Source organism: Danio aesculapii, chromosome 3, assembly GCF_903798145.1.
Source record: "Danio aesculapii chromosome 3, fDanAes4.1, whole genome shotgun sequence".
Classification (NCBI taxonomy): Eukaryota; Metazoa; Chordata; class Actinopteri; order Cypriniformes; family Danionidae; genus Danio; species Danio aesculapii.
This window is the reverse complement of record NC_079437.1, coordinates 23,964,056-23,985,752: the sequence shown is the minus strand read 5'-3', so window position 1 is coordinate 23,985,752 and position 21,697 is coordinate 23,964,056. Positions and strand designations below refer to the sequence as shown.

At 36.5% G+C, this 21,697-nt stretch overlaps 1 protein-coding gene across 1 annotated transcript in view; it reads left to right on the top strand.

Moving 5' to 3' along the window:
- Positions 1-18,288: 18,288 nt before the first annotated feature.
- LOC130221111 (protein shisa-8) overlaps positions 18,289-21,697 on the top strand; it is a 108,711-nt gene continuing 105,302 nt past the window's right edge. The window contains exon 1 of the mRNA XM_056453441.1: positions 18,289-19,438. Within this exon, the coding sequence (XP_056309416.1) occupies positions 18,894-19,438 (545 nt within the window). The 5' untranslated portion in view covers positions 18,289-18,893. The remainder of the gene's footprint in view (positions 19,439-21,697) is intronic.

The following is a 21,697-nucleotide window of genomic DNA, read 5'->3' as shown; positions in this document are numbered from 1 at the left end:
TAAAAATATTAAAATAAAAATACTTACCAATGCCACACTTCATGATAGGGAATATTATATATATATATATATATAGATATATATATATATATATATATATATATATATATATATTATATAATAAATGTGCAAACATTTAGGATACACAAAACATAAGATAGGTTGCAACATATTATATATATTGCAACATTACTATTCATATATACAGTTAGGTCCAATAAATATTTGGACATCGACACAATTCTAACATTTTTGGCTTTATTCGCAACACATGAAACAAAGATGTGCTTTAACTGTTCACTGTCAGCTTAAATTTAAGGGTATTTACATCCAAATCAGGTGAACAGTGTAGGAATTACAACAGTTTGCATATGTGCCTCCCACTTGTTAAGGGACCGATAGTAATTGGACAGAATAATAATCATAAATCAAACTTTCGCTTTTTAATACTTGGTTGCACATCATTTGCAGTCAATTACAGCCTGAAGTCTGGAATGCACAGACATCACCAGACGCTGGCTTTCATTCCTGGTGGTGCTCTGCCAGGCCTCTACTGCAGCTGTCTTCAGTTCCTGCTTGTTCTTGGGGCATTTTCCCTTCAGTTTTGTCTTCAGCAAGTGAAAAAACTAAGGATGTTGTGTAAAGGCTTTTTTTGAACTCTAATCTGGCCTTTCTGTTTTTGCGGTTCACCAATGGTTTACATCTTGTGGTGAACCCTCTGTATTCACTCTGTGTTGTCTTCTCTTGATTGTTGACTCTGACACACATACACCTACCTCCTGAGAGAGTGTTCTTGATCTGGCCAATTGTTGTGAAGGGTGTTTTCTTCACCAGGGAAAGAATCCTTGGTCATCCAAAACAGTTGTTTTCCGTAGTCTTCTGGGTCTTTTGGTGTTGCTGAACTCACTGGTGCATTCTCTTCTTTTTAAGAATGCTACAAGTACATCTCTCTGATTTGGATATCATCTTGAGAGTTGACAGTAACGGTTCCAAAGCAATAGCACATTGAATAAACTCTGTACTTTATCTGCTCATGAGGGAATAACACCACACTGACAGTGGAACAGCTGAGAAGCCAATTGTCCAATTACTTTTGGACCCTTAACAAATGGGAGGCACATACGCAAAGTGTTGTAATTCCTACACCGTTTACTTGATTTGGATGTAAATACCTTCAAATTAAAACTTATAGTCTGCAATTAAAGCACATCTTTTTTTCATTTCAAATCTATTGTGTTGGTGTATAGCGCAAAAAATGTTAGAATTGTGTCGATGTCTCAATATTTATGGACCTAACTGTAGGTAACAGGGGAAGTAGTGAATTTCAGGGCCCTAAAGCATTTCCAGGTATGGGGCCCAAGCATTAAAACACCAAACATTCTTATTTTCTAAAGATATATATTTTTTCTTTGTAGATTGTTTTGTAAAGTAATAACATTAACATGTTAATGGTTATAGACTGATTTTACAACATATGATTAAATATTTATAAAAGAGCTATATGTTTAATACAGACTTCTTGGCATTGGTCAGGGCCCCCCTAAATTCCCGGGGCCCTAAGAGGCTGCTTACCTTGCTCATTGGTTAAGTCCACCCCTGATAAGTAATTCATACTGCACATAAACATGAAACTTGCATAAATAAAATGGGCGGCATAAGTTTTAATCTTTGAATGATAAAAGATGGCATGTCCATGCTCCAAAGCACATGCCAAAATTACAGGTATGTGTAATAAATCCCAACGGCCTATTTCCACTGAACATACAATCCGTAAAGGGCACCTATGGTGAAAAAATCTTAAAGACAATCCTTCTTAGAGGGTTGAAGCAATAGACTTATAATGAAAATGCACAAATCATTGTCAAAGTCAAACAGCTAGAAAAACATTCATTGAAAAATAAAATCATGATTTTTGTTATGTTATAAAAACATTATTTATTCTGTAAAATACTGGTAAGATTTCTTTCAAGTGTAAAATTAAATAATTTAGTCATTTCTTTAGCAATAACAAAAATTGTGAATTTATTTACTTTACATGAAACTTCAGAACCACAACAAATGAAAACTTTTGTTATTCTAACTGACTGACAAAATGCTCAAAATGTCAATAGCCTAGTGTAACGTTTATATACTTAACATCAACTGTGCTGCAGTCATCCTACTGTAAGTTCAAGTCCCGACTCACGGATCTTTCCTGATCTTATTCCCTCTTTTTCTTTCACTTCAATATAGGGGAGAGTGGGGACAAATGTAACGTGGGAATGAAAGTAACAAAGCGATTTTCTCAAAGCCCTGACCACATTTGATTTACTTGCTTTTTCTAGATAAAGCTGCCAAATACCATGTGATCATGTGATTCGAGACCATGTCCCGCAGTTTAGCTTTGAATTTCAGTTTTTAAGTGCAAAAAAGTAAATATTGTAGCAGTTTTTTTTTCCTTATAACAGTTGTGTTTCTCATTTCATGTGTCACACTAATGATCAGGTTATTTAGTGCAATAACACAGTCTTAAGTTTGAAATGTCTGAGTTTTTCAGCTTAAAAGTAAATCTGGTTTAAATGGCAAGAGTTCCTGTGGGGACGAAGTAACACTTGTTGTTTATGACCAAATAGACAAAACCTTATTTTTCACTTCCACATTAGAGTTTGCAGTGTTTTGATTCATTTATTTTATGAAATTATTAAATATTGCCAATAGTAATAAAAATATTCAAAAAGTGTATAAAATTGTAACATTTTGCTATGTTGGATTGCTTTTAAACATTTGATGGAATTGAAGTTTAAACTGAAAAGTTGATTAATATTTTCTGCAAAAATAAAGGACAAAATATGTTCGCAGTAAACATTGACAAGGTCATGGTCAGATATTCTGTATTTAAAATAAACACGATTAGCCAGTAAATTTAGGAAATATTACTGTACTTTTGACCCATCCATGTGTTACTTTCATCCCTGCTGATGGGGTCAAAGTAACAATGTGCAACTTTTATTTAAAGTAAAATTATATTGGAGTTGTTCTACACTGATACACAATAACACCTGATTTTGATAGACCACACTTATGAGTTAGTAACCACAGCAAAATATATTTCTGCTAAAAACTCTTATCTTTTTGTGAAAAATTTACTTTCTTCCCCGCTATCCCCTACTGTCCTTTAATGATAAAACAGCAAAAATACCAAAAATAAATCATTTTTTTAAATGGGTCAAAATGACAATGTGTTTATTTGAAATTAGGAATATATATGTATGTATGTATGTATGTATGTATGTATGTATGTATGTATGTATGGGAATATATATATGGAAATATACTCACTGGCCACTTAATTAGGTAGATCTTCTAGTTCCAAGTTTCAATGAGTGGGCTCTGGCAGCAGACTTAGACTTGCACTTTCACACAGGCGACGTCGCTTGAAAAGAATAAAGTATAAAGCACAATAGCTTTCATTACCAATGGGGGCAAGGCATTGTGATGGTCGCTGCCATGTGATTGGCTGATAAAAATGCAGGTGAGTGTATAGTTTCAGTACATTTTCCTCTCTGAGAACAGCATCAACATTTACTGTATACTGGCAAACCCAGTCTAGGTTTGCTTCACTCTCTCACACTTTCTCTCTCTCTCTGTCTCTCTCTCTCTCTCTCTCTCTCTCTCTCTCTCTCTCTGACCTTTACAGTCACATAGACTTTTATTTGGTGCGCCTTAAAGACACGTGTAAACACCCTCTTCCCATGCAAAATGAGCATAGTTGTGCTCATTAAAAAGTAGATTAGGTAGGTAAACAAATGGCAATTGTTAATTATAAAAGCAAATAAGTAAAAAGGTCTTGATTCAAGGTTGACTTTAAGGTCAGAACTTTAACTATGTTCTTCATTAGATTTTGGAAAAAATAAAGAGTGAAATGCCTAAACACAACCATAACCTCCCTTCCCCTTTAAAGTGCAAAATAATCATTCTAACAAATTGCTGAATATGGAAAAGTGTTGAAAAACTTTGTTTACTAACCTCATACTTTTATACTTCACTCTGCAACTTTTTATTCACATTTGGAGGTTCTGAATTACAAAAAATACTAAAATATTACCTAAAGTTGTGGAAAATGCACCTACACCACTTGACGAATATGTTAATACGTTTTTGCTTTCATTTCAAAAGCTTCATGCCACTACTCTGTAATACAGAAACTCTTTAAACGGCAGTGCCTACACTGTCTTTAAACCTAATAACCTAAAGCTATTCAGAATTTAGGCGTCTACCAAGAAAACAAAACTGCTGAACAATCCTACAGATTTTTTTCCACCTAAATCAACGCACAAAACAACCACACACAACAAGAATTAAATAATTATTCATTTGGCAACCTTGCTGCCTTTTATAAAGCAAAATTTGCATTTTAATAACGAATCAGTCTGTCTTAGATAAATATTTTAATGACTTAATAAATTACGGATCAAAGTGTCACTATAACTGCCCATTTGTCTCTGTTTCTCAGATGACAAGATGAGGAAAGGGAGTAGGAATAGATTAGAGAAAAATGGCTAGAGTACACCAGGCAAGAAAGAAAGAGTGATGAGAAATGGAAGTATAAAGTGATTGGGGAGTTGAACTGAAGGGAAAGCAAGGGTAGAGAGAGAGAGAGATGCGCTCATATGGCAGAGAGAGAGAGAGATAAACAGAGAGAAAGAGAGAGGGAGGGATGAGTTTGATTTGAGAGACATTTTCACCCTCTCTTTTTCTCCATCTATCCATCCATCTCACGCACTCACTCGTATCTGGGAGAAACAAACATGAGGGATTTTATGTCACAGAAACACACACGCATAAACACAAATCAAAACAAACAAACCAAAAAGAGTGTTCCTGATGGAGGAAAAACAGAAAATGGATGTAGAAATTATGCATAATGGAGGAAAAGTCTGAAATATAGACCTAAAGCTGCCAAGGACAACAGGTGGACGGATGCACACAGCATCCCTGATTCATCGTAAAAGAGCTGGAAAGTCTATTTTTGCTTTGCAATGACATTTTCTAGACAAATTGGGATAAATAAGAGAAATAAAGTACAAAGGGGCTTCATTTTGATGACATGATGTCATCTAAAAAGGAAAGTCATTTCATAAGAAGAGTAGACGATAATAAGAGCCTTCTGTAAACAAACAACAACAAAAATGACAATAAGGCCTGAACGCAAGGCCATCATAAAATGTGTCTAGGAAAGTATTTTCAAACACATTTGGTTGGTTATGCTTTAAGTGGACATAAGCATCTGAGAAAGAATCAGATGTGTATCACTGTATCGGATCTGTGCATTTTATTGTAAATTGGTCACATCCTGTACTGTAAAAAATGTGTAAACTACAGTAAAAAACTGTAAAGCAGCAACAGTAAAAGACTACTTAAACCAAAATAGTAAATCACTGTATATTACTCTATATTGTATATTAATATACATTAAATCACTATTATTTAGGAAACAGTACATAACTTTATAATCTTAATGTGTAAAAAATACTAATTGTTTGATTTATTTTGGTGAAATAAATGAAAAAAAAAAAACAGTAACTTCTCAAGCAATTACCCTAAAATCAACAGAATAATTCTTCATAAAAGCACATTGCGTTGATGTGTATTATAAAAAATTACGACGTAAAATCTTTAAAAATTCAAAGAACATTTTAAAGGGATAGTTCACCCAAAAATTCAAATTCCAAATGCATAAATCATCTTCAGAACACAAATGAATATATTTCGGATTTGTTCAGAGATCCTCCCATAGACTGCTATAGAGACCTTATTCCACACATTACTCTGTTAAATCCAAAATATCTTAATTTCTGTTCCAAAGACGAGTAATTAATGACATAATTTGGAGGAACGGTTAGCAATGTCACCTGACAGCAAAAGGTCGTTGGTTCAAGTCCCGGCTGGGCCAGTTGGCATTTCTGTGTGGAGTTTGCATGTTCTCCCTGTGTTTGTGTGGGTTTCCTCAAGGTGCTCCGGTTTCCCCCACAATCTAAAGACATGCGGTATAGGTGAATTGAGTAAACTAAATTGACCATGAGCGTATGAATATGTGTGTGAATGCGACAGTGTATGGGTGTTTCCCAGTGCTGGATTGCATCCACTGCATAAAACATATGCTGGATAAGTTGGCGGTTCATTCAGCTGTGGCAACCCCCGATAATAAGGTACTAAGCCGAAGGAAAATGAATGAATGAATGGGTGAACTATATAATTTTTAATGTCAAATGTTTAAACATTCTGTAAGTTACTTTGTGAATTGTTCTTTTATGGTTTGAACTGAGAGTTAATTGTTAAATGAAACAAAATGTATGTGTGAATGTCTGTAAACTTTTGTAGCTTTAACAATGATTGTTCTGTTTAATTTATATGATGAATAATATTTTACATTATTCATTTTCTGTACTTGAACACCTTGAAAGCTTTTTACTTTAAATTTCAAATGATCAAAATTACTATTTATTTCTTTGTATCTTCATTTTAAGGTATTTCTGCTATTTTATTATTGTTCTTGTTTTATTAATGACACTTTACTGATGTAAAACTTCATATTCGTTAGGTTAGAAATGTACACATGCACTAACATATGTCAAAAGCAATGCAAATTTGGATTTACTACTTTTTTTTAAGGTAAAGGGTTGCAAACAATGTGTATGGGCTGAATTTAAACAAACAAATTAAATTTAGTAATGTTCAACTTAATTTGTTTGTTTAAATTCAGCCCACAAAAAAGTTTGCAACCATTTACCTTAAAAAATGTAGTATATCCAATTAATTATTTTGTTTTCAGTGAGTATAAGACATTGTATAGCATTGAGCTTTTAGACAAAACAAAAAACAACAACATTGTAATAATGAATTATTCACAATATGACAAGATATTAAGAAAGAAGATAGGGTTTCAACGTTGATTTGATATGAGACATAATTAAATGAACAGAATTTTTATAATCTACCTGCATAAACACATGACCACCATCGCAATACATAACGCATACTGTAATACACACTTCATAGAACTCATACTGAATCTAGGTCATTCTTTTCTCAGACATAAATGGAAGGGCAACAAGATCTGGACCTGTAGAACAAATCAATAGGTGGTATAGAGTGACTCCACCACTTTGGGTTTAGTTTTTTTTTGTCTCACGAGCTAAATCTGACAGAGAATATCAAAAATATCCCAGGCGTGTTGTTTTCATTAAAAATAATTAATGATGAAAGTTAAACTGCAAAATGCTCAGTGTGTATCTGAAATGTATTTTATTTGATAGATTTCTACAAAGAACTACATAGTGGTTAGTACTGTGCCTCACAGCAAGGTCACTGGTTTTATACCTGGCCGGTTCAGTTGGCATTTCTGTGTGGAGTTTGCATGTTCTCCCCGTGTTGGCGTGGGTTTCCTCCAGGGCTCTGGTTTCCACACAGAAATGCTAACTGACCCAGCCGAGGCTCGAACCAGCGACCTTCTTGCTGTGAGATGTGCCTTCATGGTGTGCTACCCACTGCGCCACCATGATGTCCTAAATAAATGGATATTTAATGATTTAAGAGTACTGTCTCTTGTGTAAATGTGCATCCATTTTCTGAATACGGACTTAGAACCTTTAGCATAAAGATTATTATTGGTTATTATGTATGTATACTTATGTTTGTGAAACTCTAAGCTACAGACTCATTTACTTTGCTAAATCTCTATTTCGAATATCATACTCAAGTGATCAGCTTTTTTTTCTGTCTTTGGTTTTGATCATTCGTTTTTTTTATTCTTGTAAAACAAAACTAACACCCCCTTCCCCCCACAGGCTTTTCCCTTCTGGACTAGGAGTCAAAAGTAATTTATACTGACTGACAGCTCCTGACAAACAGAATGAGGGGAAGGCATTGGTGGAGGTGAAAAGATGAGGCATCGCAGTTGTTGAGATTTGGAAATATATTAGAGAAAAAATAAAAGTGACTGTGATTCAAAGCTGTCAAAATAATTTTGAATTAACTAACTTAAATTTAAATTAATGGGCGGCACAGTGGCTCAGTTTGCACTATCACCTCACAGCGAGAACGTCACTGGTTCGAGTCCTGGTTGGACCGGTTGGCATTTCTGTATAAAGTTTGCATGTTCTTCCTGTGTTCATGTGAGTTTCCTCCGGGTGCTCCGGTTTCCTCTTCCGTCCAAAGACATGCGCTAGATTTATTGAATAAGCTAAATTTGCTGTAGTGAATGTGTGTGAACGAGTGTACAGTATATGGATGTTTCCTAGTACTGGGTTGCAGCTGGAAGGACATCCGCTGTGTAAAACACATGCTGCATAAGTTGTGGTTCATTCCGCTGTTGAATAAACACCTGATGAATAAAGGTACTAAGCCGAAGGAGAATGAATGAATGAATTTAAATGAGTTAACTCAACACAGTCACCACAATTATGTAGTTGATTGTCAAATAAAAAATAATCATTATAAAAAAACTAATAAATAAATAATCAGAGGCGACAAATATTTAAAAGGATGCTTGTAGACATTCTTCATTAACTGAAAACCATCTAAAATAATATAAAAATAAAATCTGATAAACACAAACTACTCGCATGAAATCTACTTTTGTGGCCTGAAATAAAATTTGACAGTCTGCTAAAATTACTTAAACTGAACCGAACAAAAGAAAAAACGTATACAAAAAAATTACAAATATATCGAGATTATAAAATATATAACAAAATGTATTTTACTGAGTTAAAATATTTATAAATAATATATAAATAATAATAATAACTTAAATGTACTCTAATGTACTCATCTGAGACTGTGCTTCATTTGAATTATATAAACGTTGTAGTTTATCTGAAATACATGCTGTTTTATGTACTCACCATAATGTTGTTCCAGACCAAAAGTACACAACTTTCTGTTTCTGTCTGAAACACAGAACGAGATTTTAGCATAATGTTCTTGTAAAGTCACAGGCAAGCAAAATACTAACCTATAATATTTCATTTGACAGGAACGAAATAGCTATATTTCTAGTCATTAACATCAATTCTGACACAACATGGTTACTATTTTGGAGCTTTCTTTTTGCACATCATTCCCTCATAGCAAACTAACGGTAAGATGGGTGTGGTTAAGAATATTGTGACTGAAGCCATCAAACTGATAACAACAAAAAAGGACCATTACCACAACAAACAGTAAAGTAAAATTTAAGTTTTTTTTTTCAGGGAATTATCTTGCATGCATTAAATGTTCAACTAAATAATAACAATGTGCACTTGCAAAGTAAACAGTAAATTTTGATCTCACACACTGAAAACAAGATTCATTGGATTTACTATTTTTTTTAAGGTATAGCGATGGCAAACAATTTATACGGGCTGAATTTAAACAAACAAATTAAGTTGAACATTACTCAGTTTACTTTGTTTAAATTCATCCCATATAGATTGTTTGCAATCACTATACCTTAAAAAAATTGTAAATCCAATGAATGATTTTTTAAATAGTTTAAATATTACTAGTAAATTTCATAAGGAAGCACAGACACTGCATTTAGCCCACTGAAATAAACATTATATTTTAAAGTCGAATTAAAGCTCACCAATTATCACCAATTTATCTTCACAATCACCAATAATCATTTTATTTATAACTTCACAACCGACAATTAAAGCTCTTCCACAGCAAATCGCAGGCCTATAATATTCAGATGCTAGAAGAGATGAACTAAACAAACCAATAGACAGATAAACATGAAGCAAATGGGTACATGGGTTTATCCAAGGCCACTTGCCTCCATTCAGAAGAGAAATGGCATGATCAGTCCGGATCGAGGAGAGCGAGAGAGAGAGAGAGCGACGAGAGAGAAGAGAGAGAGAGAGAGCAGAGGCGAGCGGAGAGCAAGAGAGAGAGAGAGAGAGAGAGCGAAGAGAGAGAGAGAGAGAGAGAGAGAGAGAGAGAGCAAGAGAGCGTGAGAGCAAAGAGGACTAGAGAGAGAGAGAGAGAGAGAGAGAGAGACCGAGAATCTGATTCGATATGATTAAGATAAGTTTCCCCCGGCCTGAACGCTCATTGCCCCTTATTTCTCCCACAAGACCTCTGGACTCATCCGTTCCTTCCCTGTGTGCTGCTTGTCTCTGGTACTGCACCACAGCAATAATTCAAAAAACACAAAGCTGGAAAGAAGACCCGGAGAATGGCTTTGAGCATAAAGATGCTGTGCAGGAGAAAAAAACTGGGAGAAAGCAGGTAAACAACAAAGTCATGGCTACAGTTTACAGAGAGCACCTTCAACGCTCTGTAAAACTGATACAAACAAAAGGTTTTAACAAATGTATCTCAGAAATTGCAGCTACAAAAGGAATAACACATTTGAAATAAATGTCACATCCTGACGTAGACAAACTGAAAAAGGGTTTTCTCATTAAACATACTTCCAAAATCATTTTGACAATATGATCAAAAGCGGGTAGACTGTGGATGGCGTGAGATGATTCCCCGTGGCCCGACTCGGGCTTGTTTTTTTTCCACACTCGCCGCCGCCGTTGGCTGTGGCCTGTTTTCTGAAACATCAGCTCTACAGATCAGCCCGTTTCAATGAGTCAGAAATATTTAAAAGAAATCAGAGCTCACGAAGCCACCGGCAACCAAAACACTCCGCGAAAACATTATCATATATGCAAATAATTCCCTCATTCTCCCTCTGTTTCTGTTGTTCTTTAGTTGACCTCATTTATTTTCCTTTCTTGCTCCAGCTCTCATGAATCTCACCAAAAACTGTTGTTATTATGACCTTTTACAAATTATGACAGTATTTTCATGATGGTTAAGTGCATTTAAACACAGCCTCCCAAAATGTCAATTTCAAACCATTGATAATATTTAACTACTGTAGCTTTATTTCTGCATTGTTTACATTACATTTCACTGTTCATATCACGTCAGCAAGAGGCACTATAAGGGATATAAAGTAGCCTAATTGTTTATCCAGTTTTCTCTAGTTTATTAAAGGTCCCTAGAAGTGCTTTGAAATATGCATTTTTATTCAATGTTTTATGTAATCTCAACCTAAACACTGAAGACCCGCTCCAGCCTGATCTCACGAGAAAACCTAAGTATTTTACGTTTTGTCAGTTTAGTGGTTTAGAGTTCAGTTTAGAGTTCAGTCGTACGAAACTGTACGATTTAAAAAAGAAGGCGTGGCACCTAACCCCACCCCTAAACCCAACCGTCATTGGGGGATGGCAAATCGTACTAAATTGTACGAATTAGATCGCACGAATTCGTACGAATTAGCCACTAAATCAAAAAGTAACGAATTGCCGTGAGATTGTGTTGGCTGCTCAGCGCCGTGACACGGTACGCACATGAAAGTTGAAAGTATTGCACACCAGACACGCACATTCGCATGGTATTTAAAATGAAACTAATCAGATGGCGCTTTATGGCGCGGTAGAAATATGAGCAGTGTCCTGAGCCGTGGCAGGGCGCCACCGAAAACCGCTGACTACAAGCTTAAATTTCTGTAATTTTGCACTTTAACTGTTGATCATCCCTTACACCCTAACCCATACCCATACAACTAGACCCATTCCTAACTCTAAGCATATACCACCTCAAGAGCACCACAAGTTTTCTGCAATACATTTTGAACGCAGTAAGTACTTTACATTTATTTTCTGATGCAAGTACATGGTAGTTTATGCCATTTAATAGTACCTGGTACCACTTTTAGAGTTAAATGTCTGCTAAACGCTGTGCTCAGTTTAACGGGATTGTGAAAGAAGGTTATTTTTGATTCTCGTACATATAAGGTTCAGAAATGAAATGTTAGACAAATGGTCGTTAAAAAAAGAAGTTCACCCAAAAATGAAAATGTACCATTTACTCACCCTCAAGCGGTTCCAAGCATTTATGTGTTTCTTCATTCTGTTGAACGCAAATACGACACTTTGAAAAAAGTGGAAAACCCATTGACATCCATAGTAGGAAAAACAAATACTGTGGAAGTCATTGGTTTCAGCTTTCTTCAAAATATCTTCTTTTGTGGTTAAGTAATAAAACTCAAATATGTTTGTAACAAGTGAACTTGAGTAAATGTCCCAATAAATCATCTTTCTTCTCCGTTCTGATGCTTGGTTTAAACGTCACTTGTTTTATCTTGACCACATGCCTAAATTCAATAAGCTGCTCCCATGTGTTTGGGTGATTAGACATTTGTCAACAAGCAGTTGAAGAGGTCAGGTAATCAGTAAGTTTGTACATTTTTCAAGAGTTCACACTTAGCTGATGGTTGATAATAAAGTGTGTTTGGCAATCTGTCCCAGGAGAGAGCCCTGAGCTCAGAAGATCCTTAAGCCTGGGGCTTTCTCCAATTTCATCGGGAAAGAGGGGAGTCTGAGCTCAGATCCCCTGCATCCGTTCGTTCTGGCCTATTCCTTGATTATTAGGGGTTGCCACGATGGAATGAACCACCAACTATACAGCATATGTTTATGTGGTGAATGGCCAGTATTAAAACTACTCATATACTGTGCCAATTTAGTTTGTTTAATTCACTTATACTAAATGTCTTTGGACTTTGGGAGGAAACCAGAGTACCCAGGGGAAACCCACGCAAGCACCAGGAGAACATGTTAACTCCACACAGAAACGCCAGCTGGCCCAGCTAGGACTCAAACCTTTGACAATCTTGCTGTGAGGCAACAGTGCTAACCACTGAGCCATCGTGCCACCCTGTCCTTGATTAATCTAGGAAAGGAGAAGGAGTAGGGGTGGATTCTTCAAAGTGAAGATAAGAAAATCTGGTTGTTCATATACGTTTGGATTCGTCTAAAGCTACGGTCACACTGGGCTTTGTGTGTGCGAAATTCTGTCGTGCGGCGCTGCGAAAAGGGGCGGGTATAAACAAGATGATTAGACATTAAAAAAGCCAGCGATTGCTCCATGTTTTAAATTTCTGTCCAGAGAGGTCCTGTTTTGATCCTCGATTGGTCTCATGCAGTCAAGTGATGCGATTTCGCAGGTTAGAGTTCACCAAGCTTGAACTTTGCACCGCAGCAACCTGCGAAACTTAACGCATGACCCCGCGTTTTCGGTCTGACGCATTCACGTGCGTATGAATGGAAGTCTATGGGAGGAAAAGTCAAGTGTGACCGCAGCTTAATTGGTAAATCATATGATAGCTAATGCGGGACCGGCCGTGGTCAATTATAAGCACATGATCCTCTCGAAATTAATTTATAAATAAACTTCACTTAATCACAAATTACAGCAAATTTGTTTTTTTGTTTTCATCCATTTTTCCTACACTCTACGGTCATGGACCGTTACAAATGGTTACCGGGCCTGCATAAGAAATCATTAATTATTTCTGTTTATTTATTTTTTTGAATCTGAACGATCTTTTGTTTAGAAATCTTTTAGAACGATCTTTTGTTTAGTTTTTGTTTAAATCTTTTAATTAGAAAAATGACTGTATTCTCTCGCTTACATCTCGCCATTTCCAAAGGAGGTGCATGGCTTGTGCGACACACCCAGTTGAATGAATGCACTGCGAGTTAGGTGACAAGAACTGTCTGATCAGCTTTAGCTTGTATGGAATATACACATTTCAGTAGACTAATGATCTCAGAAAAACACAAAACACCCAAACACTGCAGTGCTTAGTCATTTTCTCCATAAATAAAACTTGTATCAGAGTTGCAGCAATGTTTTGTCAGCTTGCCATCCTCTAAGAAAACAGTTGATGGTCGACAAACAATACGAACCAGTAGATTCGTATAAGTTCCGCAGTGATAAAAAAGTTGGAGATCACTGCTCTAAGAAATGCTGGGTTATTTTAACCCAAAATTGGGTAAAATATGGACTAACTCAAACATTGGGTTAAATTTGGTCCTACTAATGTAATTGAAAGAATTAACCCAAGCATTAGGTTAGTACATATTACACCAAGAATGGCTTTGAAACAGCCCTCATTTTTTAGAGTGTACACTATTGACTCTTTTGTGAGTCCATATTTCTTGTTCCTTCCTCTCCGTGATCCTTCCATTGCGTTAATCCCCTGCTGCTTCCTGCCCATCATCTCAGCCAAACCCCAAAAGAGCGCTGTACGCTTGCCACACACACACACACAGATCTGTGCCCTGCTGTCTCAGTAAACACTGCTGCAGGTCATCTGTGAACCAGAAAGATTGGTTTTCAGTTTGGGAGAGATGGAAAGAGAGAGACGCAATGAATAACAGGCACACTAAAAAGAGAGAGAGAGAGAGCAGATAGCAGGTTGTGGAGACAGTGAGAGCAGGTAAACATATGGCTGGAACAGACAGAGACAGAAACAGGGGGAAACGACAGGAATATTTTTGAACAGTGAGAACAAAACATGGGACAAAGGAGGGAGAAGGTGTCAATGACAGAGAGGAAAAGAGAGAGGGGGGCGAGCCAGCAAACGAGATACGCTCATTCGCTCACGAGACAAACTGAGTGAGAGAGAGAGAGAAAGAGAGAGAGAGGGAGAGGGAGGGAGAAAGGGAGAAGGAGCGCAAGCAACTATCATTCGTTCCTGACTCCACACGGGAACACACCATCCCTGGAACACGGCTGGGAACGGAGGAACGGGAGTGCACTGGGACGAAAAAAAACTGAGGAAATAAAGATTACCTGCCATCTGTTGGTCTTCCTCACTCATCTGTCATCATCCACTGTCACTTTTTCTCTTTTTTCTGAGGAGAACTTCTTCAGAGCCTCCAGTGAAAACACATACATATAAAGATATATCTATAACAATCCTATACATATATCAATATACAGTATGCCTGTTTTCATAAACAGCGTATGGGTAAGCCGATGGATTCAGATTCTACGCTTCAGAAGCATTTCCTCGGTTGTAGGAAGCTGATCTGTTGCATTCTGAGACGTGTGCATCTGCAACCGTGCTTCCACATGGAGAAGGACAGGCACAGAGCTTAGATCAGGTGCTTTAGGAGCTGGATTAGGTGTGCTGTTGTGTCTTTTAACGGCTGAGTGTGTGTGTGTGTGTGTGAGCGTTTGTGTTTTTGTGAGGGGTTTCTAACTGGAGAAAATGTGGAGCCGTAGTGCTGAGATCCTCTTTTTTTCTTTGTGTATGTGTGTGTGTGTGTGGTAGATTTAGAAGACAGCAAAGCAAGGAGTTGAAATTGCAGCAAAATGCCAGAAAACAAAAACAACAACAAGAACCCCCACCTCCCCCCAAAAGCCCAAACAAGAGGAAAATGTGTTTTGTTTGTAGCTCTGGAGACTTGTTACTTACTGGTGATTGAGCAGAAACTTTGCTTGAATAAACAGAAAGCAAACCAAATGCTGTAGAGAACATCTAGCTCAGATTATTTCAATTTGGAGTTTGAAATTAGGGATATTTGTGTCTTCTGTCTGAGATGTTTCTCCTTGAGTTTGAGTCGGAACCCGCAGACTTTGGTGTCTTTCATCTCGGATGTTTTATTATTTTATTTTTGGAGGAATAAACAGAGTGGAGGAGTTGGTAATTGCAGACTTTGGTGTCTTTTTGGTGTCTCAGATGTTTCTCCTGATTTTTTTTTTTAGAGAAATAAACAGAAAGTGGAACAATTAATGAAGAAAGTAAATATTGAGGCTCAGATCATTATGATTTAAATGTAAAATGAGTCTGAAATGGCAGACATTGGTATCTGTTGTCATTTTTTAATACCTAAAATGTTTTTGGGAGATATCGAAACATATAATTTGGATATCTATCTTGAATAGTTTTGATTTGGATGAGAAATTAGTTCAAGTTCATATTGAAATCGTGAACTTTGGTGTCTTTGGTCACATATTGTTTTTCTACAGTGTTAGAAAATGTAGAAAATTTAGCAAAATGAAAAGCGAATTAAAATATGAATAGCGTAGCATATATATCTATTTTAATGTGTATGATAAATGAGTTTAAGCTCATTAAAATGGCAGACTTTGGTGTGTTTGGTCTATGTTTTTAACTAAAATTTATTTGAAGGAATTAAGAAAGAGAATAATGTGCCTAATTTATAGCTCAGATGGTTTAACATTTTAGTTAAAATTGTAATAATTTGTTTTTTTTTTTTCTTAGACATTTCTCTTAAACTGTATTTGAAGGAATAATCAGGAAACTTCTCTAATTTTTTAGCATAGTGTAGCTCAAATCATTTTGATATGGACAACAAATTAGTCTGAGATTATATTGAAATTTCAGATTTTGCTATTTAAGATCTTTTCATTATTTGTTTATTATAAGAAACTCGCATAGATCTTACTAATAACATCTACAGCACATAACAAGTGTAAGGTTTTTATTTTGAAATTTCATACTTTGATGTCTTGCTCGAATAAGAGCACAGTTTGAGACTGTGTTGAGATCTCTATCTCAACTCTCCTGAAGCGTCTCAGCAGCAGACGCTCTTCTTTTAATAGAGATTGTGGTCTAGGAGAGAGAATGGAGATGTTAAAGAGATCTCATTTGTGATTACTCTTTCCTGCGGGGACTGCAAGTGTGTTTGTGAGCGAGCGAGGAGTAGAGAGTGTGTGTGAACAACACAGAATATCTGATCAAAAGTGTCCAATGTGAGATACAGCTGCATGCTCACACACAGAATAGAGTTCAGCAGATTAGCTCAACCATATTTATTAAGAATTTGTGTTTTGGCCATTAATCAAGAGCAATCTCGTGAAAAACTATCTGTAATATTGTACATTATGAGGTCTGAAAGGGATAGTTCATCCAAAACTGAAAATTCTGATACAATTTACTCACCCTTGCTTGTTCTAAACCTCAGTGCTTCCCACACATAGACTTTACTTGGGCGGGCCGCCCAGGTTTATCAACGGCTGTCCAAGTCTATTTAGTGACACATTTTTTTTTACTATTATTAGCATCCTTTTACACTTTTTGTATCCGCTCAATATAACCAAACGTTCGCAATTGATTGAGTAGTGGAAAATATTTTCCTGTTTACCAGTTTCGTTCTGTGCCCGCGAGACCTGTCAGACCCACAGAGACACACATTTTTGGGAATTCGTCCGGCCCAGGTTCCTAAATCTCCTAAAATGTCCGGAATTTAACTTTTGCTTTCGCTTTCTAATGCTTGTACCTGTATGCGTTTTTGCATTACTCTTTTATTAGTCTACTTTTCGCCTGGTTTCACAGCTGACAGTACGCACAGACGCAAGACCGAGAGAAAAAGTAAATAATATTCATTAATCTAAACGACTCAGAAAAACTTTACTATTTACTCGGAGGGGACAAAATGACATCTTAACTGGTTGCAAAATATATGTATTTTGCCAACTCATTTTCCTTTTTTAAAAAAATCAACTCGTTTTAATCTTGAAATTATAATAATTTTTAGAGATACTGTGTTTTTATTACCTTTTCTGTCATTTACTTTCTCATTTGCTGATTATTTCATTAATTTGAGGATGTTAATATATGACATATTCTATTTTATATACATATCTAAAAATGCTTTGGTATTCAAGTTTGCTTTGAACTTGAAAGAGAGAGAGAAGCAGATTTGACCTGCCAGTGGGTGCACATGGCTACTGAATAGCATAAAAGTTTTTCTTTTATATTTCAGTCTTTTTTGAGTCCTTTTTTTTACTTTAACCCATTGAAAAGTATGTGTCATAATAAATACCAGTGTTATTAAAAATGAAATTATGTTTCATCTGTTGAAAATGGTGTGTTTTAATCTGGTTACCACCGCAAGTATATTTCAAACCTGTGGAAAGCACTGAACCGTCTATTGAACTCAAATGATGATATTTTAAAGGATGCTGGAAACTGGTAATCATTGGCTTTCAGCTTGTTTCAAAATATCTTTACGTTCAACAGAAGAAAGAAACTCAAACTGGTTTGGAACAAGCAAAGAATGAGTAATTAGTGAGAACAATTTTGCTTGAACTATCCCAAGAATCTTCTCACTAATCACTCACCCTCAACCCTAACCCCATCCTAACAGTCTTATAACCTAATAATAATTAGTTGGTATGAAGATGCATTGTGATTTGAAATTAATAAATGGACCAACAAAATAGGGTGTGACCATATAGGTTTAAAATGTGTCCATGTTTCGCGAATATCGCAAGCAATTATGTAAAAATTTCTATAGAAATGACCATATTTCATTTAAAATGTACATAAATTGACAGAAATAATTCCAATTCCAGTAATCTTTAATCACATTTTTTTAAATCATGACCTAAAACTAGATTATCTGACAGGTTGTTTGGTGTTTTGTCACAGGGGACCGAACTAAGCCGAAGGAAGACACCTTAATTGTGAAAAACAACAAAATCATCTGGAGGACTGAAGAACAACAGACATTCCTCTGAGAACTGAACAGTGCTAAAAGCTGAGAATGACTTGTGGAATATCTCCAAACTGTAGCGTGAGGCATCTCTTCCTCTCTGGCGTCACACAATGTTCAGTGGGACAAAGATTACGGATAAGGCTCGGGTCTAACGGCGTGATTCCTTCAGGCCTCTGAGTTGGAATTACACCAAGTGCTGTTTTTTTTTTTCCTTCTTGGGCCACGAAACAGTTTGTCTTGGGGTGAGATCCTCGAATCTGGAGTCTCTCCAAAGGGGAGGAATCTTGCTCGCTCTTGCTCTCTCCCTGTAGTGATGACAACAGCGAGCGTGCTGTGTGCTGAAGTGCTTTCCATCTCGCTCCCTGATGAGGGCTGCTTTTCCTGTATCAGCTCGCCGGACAACAAGTCAGCATTAAACCTGCTCTAAACTTGGAGACGGAACACCTCAGCAAATTTGGTTCAGTTTAACTAAACTCCACTGGTTTTAACTGTCCCCTGTGGCGCTGTTGCATCCTGGGATACACATTGTGGGATTACTCGAAGAAGATCATGGCATCCTCACACCTGTTTTTCAATGTGTTGACTGCAGTTTTGCTGTTGAGCTATGTTTCCTATGGTCAAAAATCCAACACCGCCAGCACAGGTGTGCAAGTCACCAACCGGACGGCTGCTCCGTCTGGTGCCCCCGAGGTCACACTTGCGACCCCGGGATCAGAACCGGAAGAAATTCCAGCAGCCGGGAGCCGTTGCTGGGGTTACTATGATGTGATGGGTCAGTGGGATCCTCCGTTTAACTGTAATGCAGGAATCTACCTGTTCTGCTGCGGCTCCTGCTACTATCGATTTTGCTGCCAGTTTAAGGTCCACAGTCTGGATCAGACCTCTTGTTCTAACTACGACACTCCGGTGTGGGCCAATACAGGCAAGCCGGCGGCTCCGGTGACTGATGTCCAGGAGGAACCAGATCGGGATCGCACTCACATGATTGTCTATATAATATGTGGAGTGGTGGCCATCATGGTGCTGGTCGGGATTTTCACAAAACTGGGCCTGGAAAAAAGCCAAGGAGGACAGACGGACATGACCAACTCCAGGTGAGTGGGTGTGAGGATGACTTCACTGCTCAGAGGTTGCTTGATTTTTGTGTATTTCTCAACATTGCAAAAGAAGTTGCTTGTTAAATTTGGAGAAATTTAAATCAGACAACTGTTGCAGTAAAAGTTCTGAGCTATACTGTGTCTCGTGATCTTGGTACCAAACATTCATATCTCCAAGTTGTGATCATACAGCAGACTTGCATCTTGTTAAATTTGTGCACGTTTTGAGATCTTTGATAGTGTCCTAGCAGATAAAGCTAAGAATAAGGATTTAAGCAAATTCTCTAACTGATTGCATGTAATCTAATTGTAAACAAGATCTGCAAAAACACAGGAGAAACTTATTAAGTTTTTAAAGCTTTTTTAAAACTGCTTGAAGACTATTTTTCATTGCAACATTAGTCTGAAGATTTTTAACAGTGTATTTTTAACTCTGAAAAAACATAAAGCCAGCACAAGAACGTAAGTGTTTGTTTTAACCTTTTGGTTGGCAGGTTTAGTTTCTTTAAACCAGGTTTTGCAGGTTTGGTTTAATCTGTTATGCATCAAACAAAGACGGACCTCTCTCTGGTCTAAAAATGGTCAAAGCCAGGATGCAATATCACAAGATCTGACCCTTAATAAAACACAAAGCAAAACACACAAGATTTAAGTCATTATATTCTTGATATTAACGTCTGAAATTGCTTTTCCTTGAGGAAGATTTTCATTTGTTTGACGAAGGAATTTCTGGCACTGTTTTAATCTCTAAAAGTTTTATTTACTTTTTTGTGGGCATCCTTAGTTTTGGTAAAAATTACATTGTGAATGCTGAGTAAACCAGGACTACATGGTTTGCACCAGAAATACTAGAAGAAACAAACTACAAATGGTGATGATGCTAAGACAAGAGATCTATCCTGAATAAAGTGCCGCTGAGAACTAAAGAAGAACTGCACCTAAACATCTAAAGATCCGAGCTAAACATATGAGACTAGTAGTTTTTATGATCAGTGGTTTGTTTATCTGTAATCCCGGACGAGCCCCCATTTTGTTACAATCACATTTTATCAAAATGTGGCACTGGATTGATATTCCTCGGGAAATTAAATAGACCTAAAGTACCAAAGAATCATTCAATGTTAGTATACCAATGTAAACTAATAGTTTTTTAATTATTTCCATTTTGGGGAATGCTTTGATGATGGCAAAGTTTGCATAAAACCTGATGAGATTGAGCACTAATGAAGAACTGCAGTAAGAGTAAACATCCGAGACTAGTAGTTGTTATGATCAGTGGTTTGGTTTATCTGTAATCCTGGACAAGCCCCACTTTGTAACAACCATCTTTTATCAAAATGTGGCACTAGGTTGATATTCCTTGCTAGATTAAATGGACCTAAAGTACCAAATAATCACTAAATTTTAGCATGCTAATATAAACTTTGAGTAATTGTTTTTAATTATTTGTATTAAGTTTGTATAAAACTAGATGAGCTCAATTTAATATTACTCAAAGATCTATGCTTTGATGTAGAGCTTTAATATACAACTTGAATATATTAATTTAGAATATAATTTATGTATAATATTACTTCTTTGATTTTTTTATGTATTAACTTTAAATTCTTTGATATATTTCAAAATCCCCAAATGTACTTGAGGAAAAAAATCCCAGTGTTTTGAATGGGATAGCATCATCATAAATGTTGATGGTTATTTCTCATAGCTTAACTTTTGTTCAGATGAAATTGTACAGTGCTAGCTGTAATCAGTGCAAAAAGAAGCCGTTTTTGTACTCCTCTCTTATGTGTTCTGACTATATGACAGCTGTAAAAAAGAGAAATAACTATTTTAAAGCACTCAAGACCTCGTAATGTAAATAAAGTTGACACTTTGGTCTCTTTTCAGTAGAGTAGCGTTGTCCTCCAGGGGAGGGAAGAGTGGGACGTCAGTTCAGCTATCTGTCTCTCATCCTTAATGTGGCATGGCAGACAGACACCATCATGATTTAATGAGGGTTATTGATAAGGGCTGGAAGCATGCCATGCCCGAGATAGAAAGTGGAATGGGAATGGATGATAGATTATTTGCTGTCTGATGATTTTAGGTGGTGGGGAGGGTATAAACAAATTCTTTACAGTTTGTGATGAAATAAAATAACGCATGACAGAGACATATTTCTGAAAATTTTCGAGAGTTTCTTTTTGTTAAGGATGTATTTTGGTTCTTGTATGCAGCGAGTTATGTATGTGTGTGTGTGTGTGTGTGTGTCTG